Source organism: Phaseolus vulgaris, chromosome 4, assembly GCF_000499845.2.
Source record: "Phaseolus vulgaris cultivar G19833 chromosome 4, P. vulgaris v2.0, whole genome shotgun sequence".
Classification (NCBI taxonomy): Eukaryota; Viridiplantae; Streptophyta; class Magnoliopsida; order Fabales; family Fabaceae; genus Phaseolus; species Phaseolus vulgaris.
The window spans coordinates 37577035-37589753 of NC_023756.2; the positions used below are offsets into that span (position 1 = coordinate 37577035).

Here is a 12719-nt window from a genome sequence, read left to right on the forward strand (position 1 = left end):
TAAGTTCTAACATCCAATACCGAGTGTCTACCGTGGGACCCGGTGTGTATGATCAGATTCTAAAATAGATGAAGATTGAGAGAGAAAATTAAGAGAGAAGGAAGAGAGTTGAAAAGGGAGAGAGAAAAAGAGAAAACGTGCGTGAGGTGGGGGGTGGGGGTCTGCTGGGTTTTTTTTTTTTTTTACAAGCTGTTACAGTCAATATATACATTAAAAAATGATAAATAAATATGTTTATATTTTAATACAATTAAAATGTATAGTAAATAAATTTGCTGATAAAAAAATGTATAATAAATACTTAAATAATAATTTTGAATATATGAATCATATTTTTTTTAAATAAAAATTGAAATTGAAAATAATAATTTTGTATAGATACAATATAATCGTATAAATAAATTTGCTGATAGTAACAAATAACTACTTGGTTTGTTATTATTATTATTATTGGAAAAACATGCGCTCTGTAGTTATTTTAATTTAAAAAAATATTACTCAAAAAGTAAAATGGTAAGAATTTATTTACATTAAATAAAAGAATATCCCTTGTTAATGTTATAGATATACATTAATGTTTAAAATTTAAAAGCAAAAACTAAAATTAGGGAAAAAATAATTAAGCCCGATAGATATGAAAAAAAAACACTTTGGCAGTTCAAATATGGACAGATCTGATTTAAGGTAAACCTGTCACTGGCCTTTGTTCTTACAACTCCAACACACAGAGACAAAGAAACTACTGGCGCATGTTAGTACCATTGCTGACCTGCCACGACCACCCCTCTTATCGTGCGCCGCTCTCTCTCTCTCTCTCTGTCTCTTCTATGAAGAACCATTGCTTCCATGGGAACCAAATCGTTGAAGCGGAGACTCCGTGAGTCGCAGAACCCTCCCATGGCCGCTGCGGCTCCTCCGCGGCGCAAGTCTCGCTCCTACGTCACTCCCTCCGTGGTTCTCTCCGTTTTCCTCACTGTCTCCGTCATCGCTCTCTTGGTCCTTTCGTCGAACAAGTGGCGCGCGTTCCGAAGCGGGCCTTCCTATGAAACGATCACTGTCGTCAACGTGTTCCCTCATGATCCAGAGGCCTTCACCCAGGTCAACCGTTTTTTTTTCGTTGTTTGAGTTAATGTTCAATTTGATGACTTGTGTGTTTGTCTATACATATTAGTTCTTTGAGAGATGAACATGACACTTTAATCTGATAACTTTAATTTTGCCACATTTCCTGTGTAAAAATTGTTGTACTGTTTGATCATTTAGAACTTACGATCAAGGTTTTTAAAAACAGTTCACTACAGTTAGGATTGAATTGTAGGGTATGGGACTTGAGTTGCACATTAGTGTGGGGTTTATAAGGCCTTGGGTTCTCCGACTACAACAACTAGTCTGTAATATTTGGTAATCTCAAGAAATGTGGCTAGACCTTGCTTTATATATATAACTTTTGCTTCATAGTCACATAAGTCAACAATTTTATCATGGATGGCAATCTATGATTGGATGACCGTGTAAAGATTATACTGTGTTTTCTTCTATAGTTTTATTTTCAAATAGTTATTTCTCAGGTTAGCTAATTTAAAGAGTGAATGCAATGAGAAAACTAGGTATTTTAGCTGAGAAAAGTAAGAAATTTGTTGGAAAAAATTAGCCCTTGGTTAAATATCTTATTATGAAAATCATGTATTTATTCTATGAAGAATGTTGGAAAAAGAAGCTGTTACGAGGACTCTAGAAGGGATATTTTAACGTAAGTTCCTTAAGGGATACTTGTAAGTCTAGTGGGTTTCTAGTTAATTTCAAAGAAACTGTTGGCTTCTGCACAAAACGAAGATAAGAAATTATATTAAAGAAGGACTAAATTCAGTGTTTTATGCAAGAACTTTCTTGGATGCTCTATTATATGCAGCACAAAGTCTTCCTGGTAAAAATGAATATTGAGCTTTATGCTGAGGAGACAGTTTGTGAAATTATTAGTTGAAGTGGACACTGTTTGGTTAATGAAATGCAAGATGTTGATTTGAGTATTATTTGTTGTCACTTAAAAATGGCTGTCTCATGTTTTGATTTCAGGGCCTAGTTTATGATAGAAATGACACCTTATTTGAGTCAACTGGTATTTATGGAAGGGTAATATTACTCATCTTTCCTACATTTCCTTTTTCTTTCTCTCTGTTTCCTTAAATGACCTTTTTTAGTTAGATTTTTGCCTCACTCTTTTCCTTTACATTTGCAGTGGGATAAGAAATTGTGTATTTTTTAATTGTAATTCTCTCACCAGCCATCAGTACCTCAATTTGCTCCAAAATGGTTATTTAATTTATTTGATGGTTAATCTTGGGGCACTGCTGTAGGTTGCTGCCTTATGACCTGGTGGTCATGGGTTTCTGCAAAATAAACAACCTCTTTCTGTTGGGTGACTTTGCACATCTGGTCCTCCCCATACTCAACAATGATAGGAGACTTGTGCACTAGGACACCCTTTAACGATCATAAGATTTGGTTTGGAATGGATAAAGTGGAAAGAAATAGATGAAATATATTTTTGAGCTCTCTTACAAATGTGATTACAGTCTCTATTTATAGACTGTTTTACAACCTAATTAAGGAAAGAAATAATAGGTAATGAAAGCAAGAAATAATGGGTGTTTAAAGCTGTACAAATCAAATCACTAACAAATCTGTCCTAATAAATATAAAATGGAATATGCACTTAATTATAACATAATTCTCCTGATTATGCAGCACTCCCCTTCAAGTTGGTGAATGTATATCTATCATTCCCAACTTGCAAGTAAGATCTTCGAATTGTTTTGTGGGAAGTCCCTTAGTAAACATATATGCCAATTGGAGTCTTGAAGGGATGTACTCAGTGCCTATAAGACCATCATCCAACTTCTCTTTAATAAAGTGTCGGTCTATCTCTACGTGCTTTGTTCGATCATGTTGAACCGGATTGTGTGCAATACTGATAGCGGACTTATTATCACACGCCAAACCCATAGGAGCTTCATATTTTATTTTTAGGTCATCAAGTATGATCTTCATCCATAAGAGTTCACACACCCCTTGAGCCATGACTCTAAATTCTGCCTCTGCACTTGATCTTGCAACTACATTTTGCTTCTTGCTCCTCCATGTCACCAGATTTCCACCTAAGAACATGCAGTAGCCTGTGGTGGATCTCCTATCAACAATCGATCTTGCATAGTCAGCATTAGTATATACTTTCATGGATAAGTTTTCCCCCTTTTTGAATAACAATCCTTTTTCTGGAGAGGCTTTTAAGTACTGAATAATTTTATCTACTGCCTGCAAGTGTCTTTCTCTTGGATCATGCATAAATTGACTAACCACACTAACTGCATAGGCTATATCTGGCCTAGTGTGTGAAAGATAAATGAGTTTTCCCACAAGTCTTTGATATTGTGTCTTCTCCACTTTTGGGTTTTCCTCATCATTCCCAATCCTATGATTTTGCTCTATTGGCACTCCAGTGGGCTTACAACCCAACTTACCAATCTCTTTGAGAAGATCAAGGATGTATTTCCTTTGAGAAATAAAGATGCCCTGTCTCGAGTAAGCAACCTCTATCCCAAGGAAGTACTTCAGCTTTCCAAGATCCTTCATTTCAAATTGAGCAGCTAGTCTCTCCCTCAAATTTTGTTTTTCAATCTCATCATCACCTGTAATAATCATATCATCTACATAGACCAAAAGTAGAGTGAGTTTACCATTCTGAGAATGTTTTATAAACAGAGTATGGTCACCTTGGCTTTGTCGGTACCCCAAAGATACCATAGTTTGAGTAAACCTTCCAAACCAAGCACGAGGTGATTGTTTAAGACCATATGGGCCTTCTTAAGTCTGCACGCCTTATTCTCTTCATTAACAATACCATAACCAGGTGGAAATCTCCATGTATACTTCTTCCTCCAAGCTTCCATGCAAGAAGGCATTTTTAACATCAAATTGATGCATTGCCCAACCAAAGTGTGCTGCCAGGGAGAGAATAATCCTGACAGTATTCATTTTTGCCACTGGAGCAAAAGTCTCCTCATAATCGATCCCATAGGTTTGAGTGTACCCTTTTGCAACCAACCTTGCTTTATACCAATCCAGTGTGCCATCAGACTTATACCTAACTGTGTATATCCACCTACAACCCACTGCTTTCTTATCTTTTGGTTTCTCTACAATCTCCCAAGTCTCATTCCTTTCTAATGCGCTCATTTCTTCATTCATGGCTCGAATCCAGTTCTCATCTTTTAAGGCTTCTTGTACCGATGTAGGGATTTTGATAGAATCAATAGCTGAAAGAAAACTCTGGTGCTGCATAGAAAGTTTTTCTGTAGACACAAATTGGGATATAGGATATTTGGCACAAGATCTTTTTTCTTTTCTCAAGGCAATAGGTAAATCATTTAGGTTAGGTTCAAAAGCAGTATTTAAGGTGTCCTCAAGAGTCTCACTGGTATGAGTTCTTACCTCCGGTTCAGACAATTGAATTTGCTGTTCGACCAGGACGGGTTCTTGTTGCCTTCGCTGATATTGATTTCCAAAATATTTGTCTTCATTATTCTTCTCTAGTAATGATGTTGATGCAGGGTCTTTGTCATCCTCCCTAAGAACGAAATCCTGCAACAAAGGAAAAGGTGGCAACTCAAGGTCCTCTGCTTCTTGAATACTCTCCCCCTGAAGCTGAGAACTAGGAAAGAAAGACTCTGTTTCATGGAAGGTGACATCTTTGGAAATATAAACTTTACGACTTTGAGGATGATAACATTTGTACCCCTTTTTGTTGGGGGCATAACCGATGAAGACACATTTGATGGCACGAGGATCTAACTTACCCTGTTAAGGACTATGAACATGGACAAAAGCAGGACAACCAAAGACACGATTCTGAAGACTATTCAACATGGGAATAGAAGGATAGAATGTGGTCATAACCTGAATAGGAGTAACACCCTCTAGAACCCGAGAGGGTAATCTATTAATCAAATAAGTGGCAGTCAGGACTGCTTCCCCCAGTAAGATCTAGGAACAAATATTTGGAAAAGTAAAGCTCGAGTAACCTCAAGGAGATGACGATTTTTCCTTTTAGCAACCCCATTTTGTTGAGGAGTGTCCACACAGGTTAATTCATGAACAACTTCATTTTTCTCAAGGAACTTGGAAAGGTTTTGGTTCACATATTCTCTTCCATTATCAGAACGCAATCTCTCAATTGGACTTTCAAATTGTGTTTGAATCATTCTGTAAAACTTTACAAACAAGTGAAAAACTTCAGACTTATCTTTCATGAGGAATATCCAAGTAACCCAAGTACAATCATCAATAAATGAAACAAACCATTTTGCACCCGAGATATTAGGAATAGGTGAAGGTCCCCATACATCTGAATGAATAAGATCAAAAGGTTTAGAACTTTTATTACCATTGGGAGGAAAAGTTGTCCGATGGTGTTTAGCAAACTGACAAACATCACAATGAAATGACTCAGCAGACACTTTTGTAAATAAAACAGGAAATAAGGACTTTAGGGTACTAAATGGAGGATGACCAAGACGTCTGTGTTGAAGCCATATCTGAGAGGATGACCAAGATTCACGACCTTGCTGAAGATTAGAAGTGTGTGCCTGTAGTCTAGCACACTTTTTACTTTCTTCATGCTGTAAATAATATAACCCGCCCTGCTCTTTAGCAATTCCAATAGTCTTCCCTGTGACAAGATCCTGAAAAACACAATGGGAAGGGAAAAATACCACTGCACAATTTAAATCTTGGGTAATCTTTTGAATAGACAAGAGGTTATTGGATAGTTTGGGAACATGAAGTACATTTTTTAAAAGAAATGAAGGTTGAAGGTGAATGTTACCACGACCATTAATGGGGGTAGTGGAACCATTAGCAACACTAATATATGGGTTACTGAATAAAGTAGTGTAGGATGAAAAAGAAGAGGAATGAGGTGTCATATGATCAGTAGCACCAGAGTCTATAATCCAGATATTTTCAGTACAAGAAGCATTAAAGGATAAAAAACTAGAACTCTTACCACTCATAGTAAAGGAACAATAGCTAGATGACTTACTAAGGGAGTCCATGAGAGTTCAAAACCAACTGAGTTTTTCAGATTGGCAAAATTTGATCTTGTTCACACACAAAAAAAATTCCGCCGGAAAAATTTTCCGGTGGCAGTTTCCGGCGGCCGCCGGCGGTTTCCGGCGAGCAGTGGCAGTTCCGGCGAGTGGTGCAGTTTCCGGCGAGCGACGGCGGTGGTGGTGGTCGGCGGTGGTCAATGGCGATGGCAGTAACGGTCAATGGTGCAAGGTGGTGGTGGTGGTCAATGGAGAAAGGATAAGGAAAATAGAAAGTTGCAGCAATGAAGGCTGTCCAAAAAAAAAAAATAATTGCAGCAATGAAGGCTGCCAAGGAAAATGATTATAGCAATGAAGGCTGTCAAGGAAAATGATCACAACAATGAAGGCTAAAAATAAAATAAAATTGCGGAAGCAGAGTCTCCTAGATAAGGAGCTCTGGTACCAAGTGGAAAGAAATAGATAAAATATATTTCTGAGCTCTCTTACAAATGTGATTACAGTCTCTATTTATAGACTGTTTTACAACCTAATTAAGGAAAGAAATAATAGGTAATGAAAGCAAGAAATAATAGGTGTTTAAAGCTGTACAAATCAAATCACTAACAAATCTGTCCTAATAAATATAAAATGGAATATGCACTTAATTATAACATAATTCTCCTGATTATGCAACAGATAATATTATTATAAAATTGAACATCTGACCATTCTGTGTGTATGTTAGTTAGGTTAGTGAACTAGAGTAGAGTCTCTGTTGCTTTTTTTAATTTGCTCATCTGTCTTCAGATTCTGATAAAATCATAACGACTCTTTAGTCTGATGTTTGCTGGTTACTCATTCTCCTGGTAGTGTGTAGAGACATTTGATATTTCTCATTTATAAACCATCTGGAAATTCTTTCCCATGGGGTCAAATGACTCAAATCCTTTGTCTGGATCCTTACTCTTAACAGGATTAACACTAATGACTCGTTACTGAAGCACAGACCTCTCAGTGGTTGGTGGTGTTCCCAGCATTAGAACTGATAATAGTAATACAGTACAATTGCCATCTATTGGATAAGACCAATAATTTTTCAAGTTCTGTTTGTCCTAAAATTTATCATGATTAGGTTTATTTTCTAATTACATTCTAATCTTTGTTTTCTAGACATACAACAAAAATTGCTTTTACTCTGAAATATTGCATTTTAACCTTTCAATTCTTTCTTTGTTTCAGTCTTCTGTCCGCAAAGTTTCCCTTCGCACTGGAAAGGTACAGATTAATCCATTTCTTGAACTCTGATGTACTTGGTCTAATGCCTAGTTCATTTGAATTTCCAATTACTCTACATTTTTATGAATAACAACTCGTAGAAAACAGGCTATGCAGTGGTGCAGCATGAGACACGTTCTTATGTGTGTCTACTTGTATTTTGGGTTGAGAGACATAGTGTCAGTCTTTGACAAGAAATATTGCACTTGTTATAGCATATGAAAAGAAGGATAAACATATACTCTAGTAACTTACCTGTTGGTTTGGGATACACGTTATGTGGATAAGGTACATTTCTAGAGTTCAGAGGGATTAACTAATACAAATATTATACAAATTATGCATCAGTTGGCTTCGGAGTAGATGACTATAATTGGGCATCAAGGATTTAGAAACTATAGTGTGCTTGTGACATAAAACACAAAAATTGTGGTGATAATTGATACTTTCCTTTCTGATGAAGAAAGGATATTTGACATATTAATCATGGTAAAATATATATGTTATTGTTCTTATCAATATAGCATTCTCATTATATTTCTTAAGTATAGGACACTATTGAAGTTATTGTAAATTTTGTAGACTTGTTATTTGTTCAGGTGGAGGGTATACAGAAGATGGACAGTTCTTTATTTGGGGAAGGTTTAACTCTCCTCAACAATAGGTGTGAAGGGCAATTTCTGTTGCATTTTACTTTGTTTTTAGTTGTGCTGATAGATTAGCTAAATTTGGATTGATACTAGGCAAACTTTTGCTTCAGATTCTCCTAGTGGAGAATTCCATGAGTTTTGGTTGATGTGCCCTCATGGTTTGTTTGAATGTATCTTTCTTTTCTTTTCTTTTTTTATTTCAGGGCTAGCTCTGTATTATTATTGGACTTTGGTATTTCCACTTGTTGAGATGCCATTGTTTATGTTATACATGCCTGTCGTGTGTAAACCCTTTCTTTTTTTTATATATACACACACACACACACACACACTTTCTTTTTATGTAGAGTACTAGCGTTTTAATGATTCTGTTGCCAATGAGTTCTAGGAGATGGAAAAAAAGAGGGGAAAATGTCCACATATTTTATGAATTGTTTCTGGATGAATATAATCTTGTCTGGATGTTTCCTTTAAAAATATATGACTTTTTTTATGCTTCTTAAACACCATGTATTTTGTGATAGACATGAAAACTGCATAGTGCCTACCAAGTTTTCTCATTTATGCCATGCAATTTTTCTCATTGCTTGTGGATGTCGTAGGTAGGGGATATTTACTTCAATTCTATCTTAACACGTTTTTTTGGGCTATAAACACTTGTGGTTAAGACATTATTAAGTTATTTTCACTCTGACATTTGATGTTTATACTAATTCTAGTATATTTATCCATCGCACTTTTTGTAGGTTGTTCCAAGTAATTTGGTTGCAGAAAGCTGGTTTCATATACGACCCAAAAAATTTAAGCAAAGTTTGTTGCTTCACCTTCCCCCTTTTTTAATCTTTTGTCTTGGTCTGCTTGTCTGAATCATTCTATGTTTTGATTCCACTAGATTCTAGAGGAAAATGACTGCATTATCAAAACTATAGGAGATTTGTAATCATTCTTTTTTATTCTGCATTATTTTATAAATATTTCACCTGAAAGTTTATACTGTATCATCTGACATGCCATTTTCATTTTAAATTTATTGCTATATTAAACTAATTTTCTTCTTGACAGCTACAATGTGAATTTTTTTTAACATTTATGCTAGAAGTAATTTAAGTGATTGCATGGTAATATGAGTGACTTCAGCTTACTATATGAGGTAGACATGTATGTTATAACTTGGTAGGTTAGTTTCATTAAAAAATCAAATGTTATACAAGCTGGTTGGGTGTAATCTAAACAGTGTTGTACCGAGTTGGTCCCCATGGTGTTGTTTTCATGGAATTTGTGAATATCAATCTTGTTTTTGTTGTTTCATAACTTTTCCTGAGATGCTATCAGTGATGGATGAATGCCCCAAATTGCCTGTTACCATAGCTAGCCAGATTCAAATAGCATATTTTTACAATTTCTGTAGATAGGGACATTTAATCATGATATGAAAGATGGTTGGGGTCTGGCAACTGATGGAAAAGTCTTGTTTGGAAGTGATGGCAGTTCAACATTGTATCAAATTAATCCTCAAACGCTTAAAGGTTTGTCCACTTAATAAAGTTATATTCCTTTCCTTTCACCAATTAAGTGCAAAACCCCTTTCTTAGACTGTTTTGTGTTCATCTTTCAAACATGACAATACTTTTTGTTTGCCTTGCATTTTCATGGAACTTACATTGCCCTCTTTGTTGTAGCTTTATCAAAACAAGTTGTCTACTATAAGAGTCATGAAGTACACAATCTCAATGAATTGGAATACATTAATGGTGAAGTTTGGGCAAATGTTTTTATGGTATATCTTTGTGTAATCAATTGTGATTTGAGTTGAAAATATATTTCTTGCTTCCTTAAACTTCTAATTTTGCCATGTATGCATGATGTCTATGGCCCAAGATTCTTTATTAGGCCTAATTGTTTGAAGTTGAACACTTCTTTTGTGTAGACTGACTGCATTGCGAGAATCTCTCCCAATGATGGCAGTGTTCTTGGATGGGTTCTTCTCCAAAATTTAAGGTGTCTTTCTTTCTTAGTATGAAAAATAATTACTTAGTGCTATTGTGTATGTTAATGATATGATATGTGAATTGAATCCCAAGCTGGTTCTCAAAGATTAGTAGACATCAAATTGGTCAAACTGGTGGTGTACTCTAATAAGTATCTTTGTCCACTTGTTGCATGAAGTTACATTTCATCTATATCATGTGCAGGAAAGAACTTAAGGAAGCTGGGAATAATGTAAGGAGCCTGTACCTTTTGCTATCAGGAGATAAGATTTTTGTCCTGTTATTCAATGCATATATGTTACATTTTTATAGCTCAGCTATGATTTAAGAACAGCAAAGAAACAACCCTCTTTAAACTGTCTATCTTCTTTAATTTCTCTTTTGAGATTAAATAGCCATTAGAAGTAGCTGTTGCACTAATGTATAGATCTTTTTTATTTTAGAATATTGATGTTTTGAATGGGATAGCATGGGATGATGAACAAAAGCGGATTTTTGGTAAGTTCTGGTCTTATTAATTAAATTGTCAATTTGAAATTTGTCATTCCTGCATATTATTTCCATTTCACCCATCTGAGACTTTTTCCTTTTTAATTATTATTACTACTATTAGGCATGGCATATGATGCAATGCAAAGCAAGTGATTTTTCCGCAAAATCCACCTATTAGTACGGGTTTGGATTTCAATTAGAAAAGGTTCCAAACCATGGTTTTGTAATTTTTTATGAGCTGAAAGAGATGCTAACTACACGTTTTTAAATTTACATTTTTTGTTATTAGCTGAAAGAGTATAATATATTTTTTGTTCCTCTAGAATATCTATAGAATATCTAAAGTTCAGTTTTAATCCATCTAATTTCTTGTCTGTTTTTATACACATTTTTTCCATTAGATTTTTTAATGACAATATCTTCTCCATTAAATAAATAATTTAACATTTTATATTTGTACTTATTTTTAGTTTTAATTTTTCGTTGCAACACAAGTGATGTTCTAGTTAATAGGTCAAATTTTATGTTCTTTTCCATCTAAGAATTGTCTAGTATGCATCAATTAGTGAAAGTTAATGTTTTTGCTTTTTCCCTTTTTTCCATTTACAACTCAAATAAGATTACTTTCCTCTCTTGTGCTTGCAGTGACTGGAAAACTGTGGCCAAAGCTGTATGAAATAAAGGTTTCTCCTGTAAAGAAACCAATTGAAGAAGGGATCATTGAGGAGCTTTGCTTGCGTAGGCCTTTCAAATTTGCATGATTTATTTTAGCTGTTTCTGCTTTACCTTTTAAAATATACTTGGGAGAATGCGCCAGCTGAACTTAGTTTTGGAAATGGTATATATTGTGACATTATCATTTTCAATTCAGTTGGTAGAATGCTACCTCCTTCATTACCATTTATAGTATCATTCTTCTGTAGCAGGGAAAGAATTTTAGTGTAAGTAGTACACTAAGGGAGAGGTCAATCAATCGTTGTGTATGATACGGTTGTTTTTGTAAGTAGCTGGAAAGTGATATAGAAAAGGCAATTTGAGATGTTTTGTGTATTGCAAAAGGATAGAAATACAACCAAAACAAAAGAAAGAATGATATATTCGGAGGTTTTGATGTGTCATCACAAGTTAAGCAGATTGATAAGGTTTTTCTTTTGATATGTTTTTTTACCTTATTTTGGCTGTTTGATATGTATAAGAATTCAAAAGACAGTTGTTTTATGCTTTAGGCACATTCTTTCTGCACCTTCCTAGTTTCTTCTGGAACTCCCATATTTTTTAGAAATACTGAAATTGTTCATTCTGAATTAGTAAATTTTGTATTCTAAATTTTTTATAATTCAAAATATAATTATATTTTGAATTGGAGAATTCTAAATACAATTTTATATTCGGAAGATATTTTAGAAAACTTTGACTCGTATTACAAAATTTTATTCTGTATTTGTAGAATTTGGAATAGAGTTTGGAAGTTATTTTTGAATGTAGAAAATATATTTCAAATTCTAAATTATGTAAGTTAAACTTTTTTACAAAGGTGCAGGACGAAAAGGCCTATGCCTTTTAAAGGCTTGATTTAATTTTGGTCATTCAAAGCCCAGTTTATTGTTAAATATCTCTCTCTTTTTTTCTTTTGATAAGCATTTTGACAAATGAAATATTTGATTTGTTTTATTGTTTTGTTAATCTTCAAAACAAGAATTGCAAATATTTTATTGGGAGAGAAATATTTCAAAAAGACACGTATACGATTTTGGGATAATTTATAAGTGACAGACAAGTTTTGTTTTAAAATACAATGTTTAATGATAAAAAAATTGTGATACAATGTTTAAAATACAATGTTTAATGCTATTTTTTAAAATAAAAAAATCGTATTTAAGGTTATTATTTTTATTTAATTATTTAAAAGTGTTAAAGTTGTCTTTTAAATTAGAATTTTAATTACTAATATTAGTAGCTTGGTAGTTTGATAATGCCTATCATATGTATGGAATAAATTATGTGCGAAAGAGAATAATCTCTTAAAGTGTACTCCATCTATTCGATATAGTTATAAAAAAGTAATTTATCAGTGTAAAAATATTTTATTTAAGTAGCGATTTAAATAATGACCTTAACAATTTTTGAAAAATTAAAAAACTAGAAGTAACTTTAAATATAACTTTTAATGTTTTTTAAAAGAAATTATAAAAATTTGTGTCAGGTACTACACATTATTTTATACTCAC

The 12719-nt window shown here is 34.0% G+C and overlaps 1 protein-coding gene across 1 annotated transcript; it reads left to right on the forward strand.

Annotated features, from left to right (window-relative positions):
• Nucleotides 1-647: 647 nt before the first annotated feature.
• Nucleotides 648-11646, forward strand: LOC137837578 (glutaminyl-peptide cyclotransferase-like). Its single transcript, XM_068646603.1, has 11 exons — nt 648-1098; nt 2074-2130; nt 7326-7361; nt 7961-8025; nt 8758-8821; nt 9420-9537; nt 9691-9788; nt 9939-10009; nt 10204-10231; nt 10443-10497; nt 11137-11646. The coding sequence occupies exons 1-11, from the start codon at nt 847-849 to the stop codon at nt 11250-11252; spliced, it is 960 nt and encodes a 319-aa protein (XP_068502704.1). The 5' UTR covers nt 648-846; the 3' UTR covers nt 11253-11646.
• Nucleotides 11647-12719: the final 1073 nt, after the last annotated feature.

Excerpts from the sequence above, each read along its gene's own strand:
- LOC137837578 (XM_068646603.1), top strand. The coding sequence starts at position 847 with ATGGGAACCAAATCGTTGAAGCGGAGACTCCGTGAGTCGCAGAACCCT. Across the intron at positions 2,131-7,325 it reads CAACTGGTATTTATGGAAGG|TCTTCTGTCCGCAAAGTTTC; the intron begins GTAATATTACTC and ends TCTTTGTTTCAG. Across the intron at positions 8,822-9,419 it reads ACCCAAAAAATTTAAGCAAA|ATAGGGACATTTAATCATGA; the intron begins GTTTGTTGCTTC and ends CAATTTCTGTAG.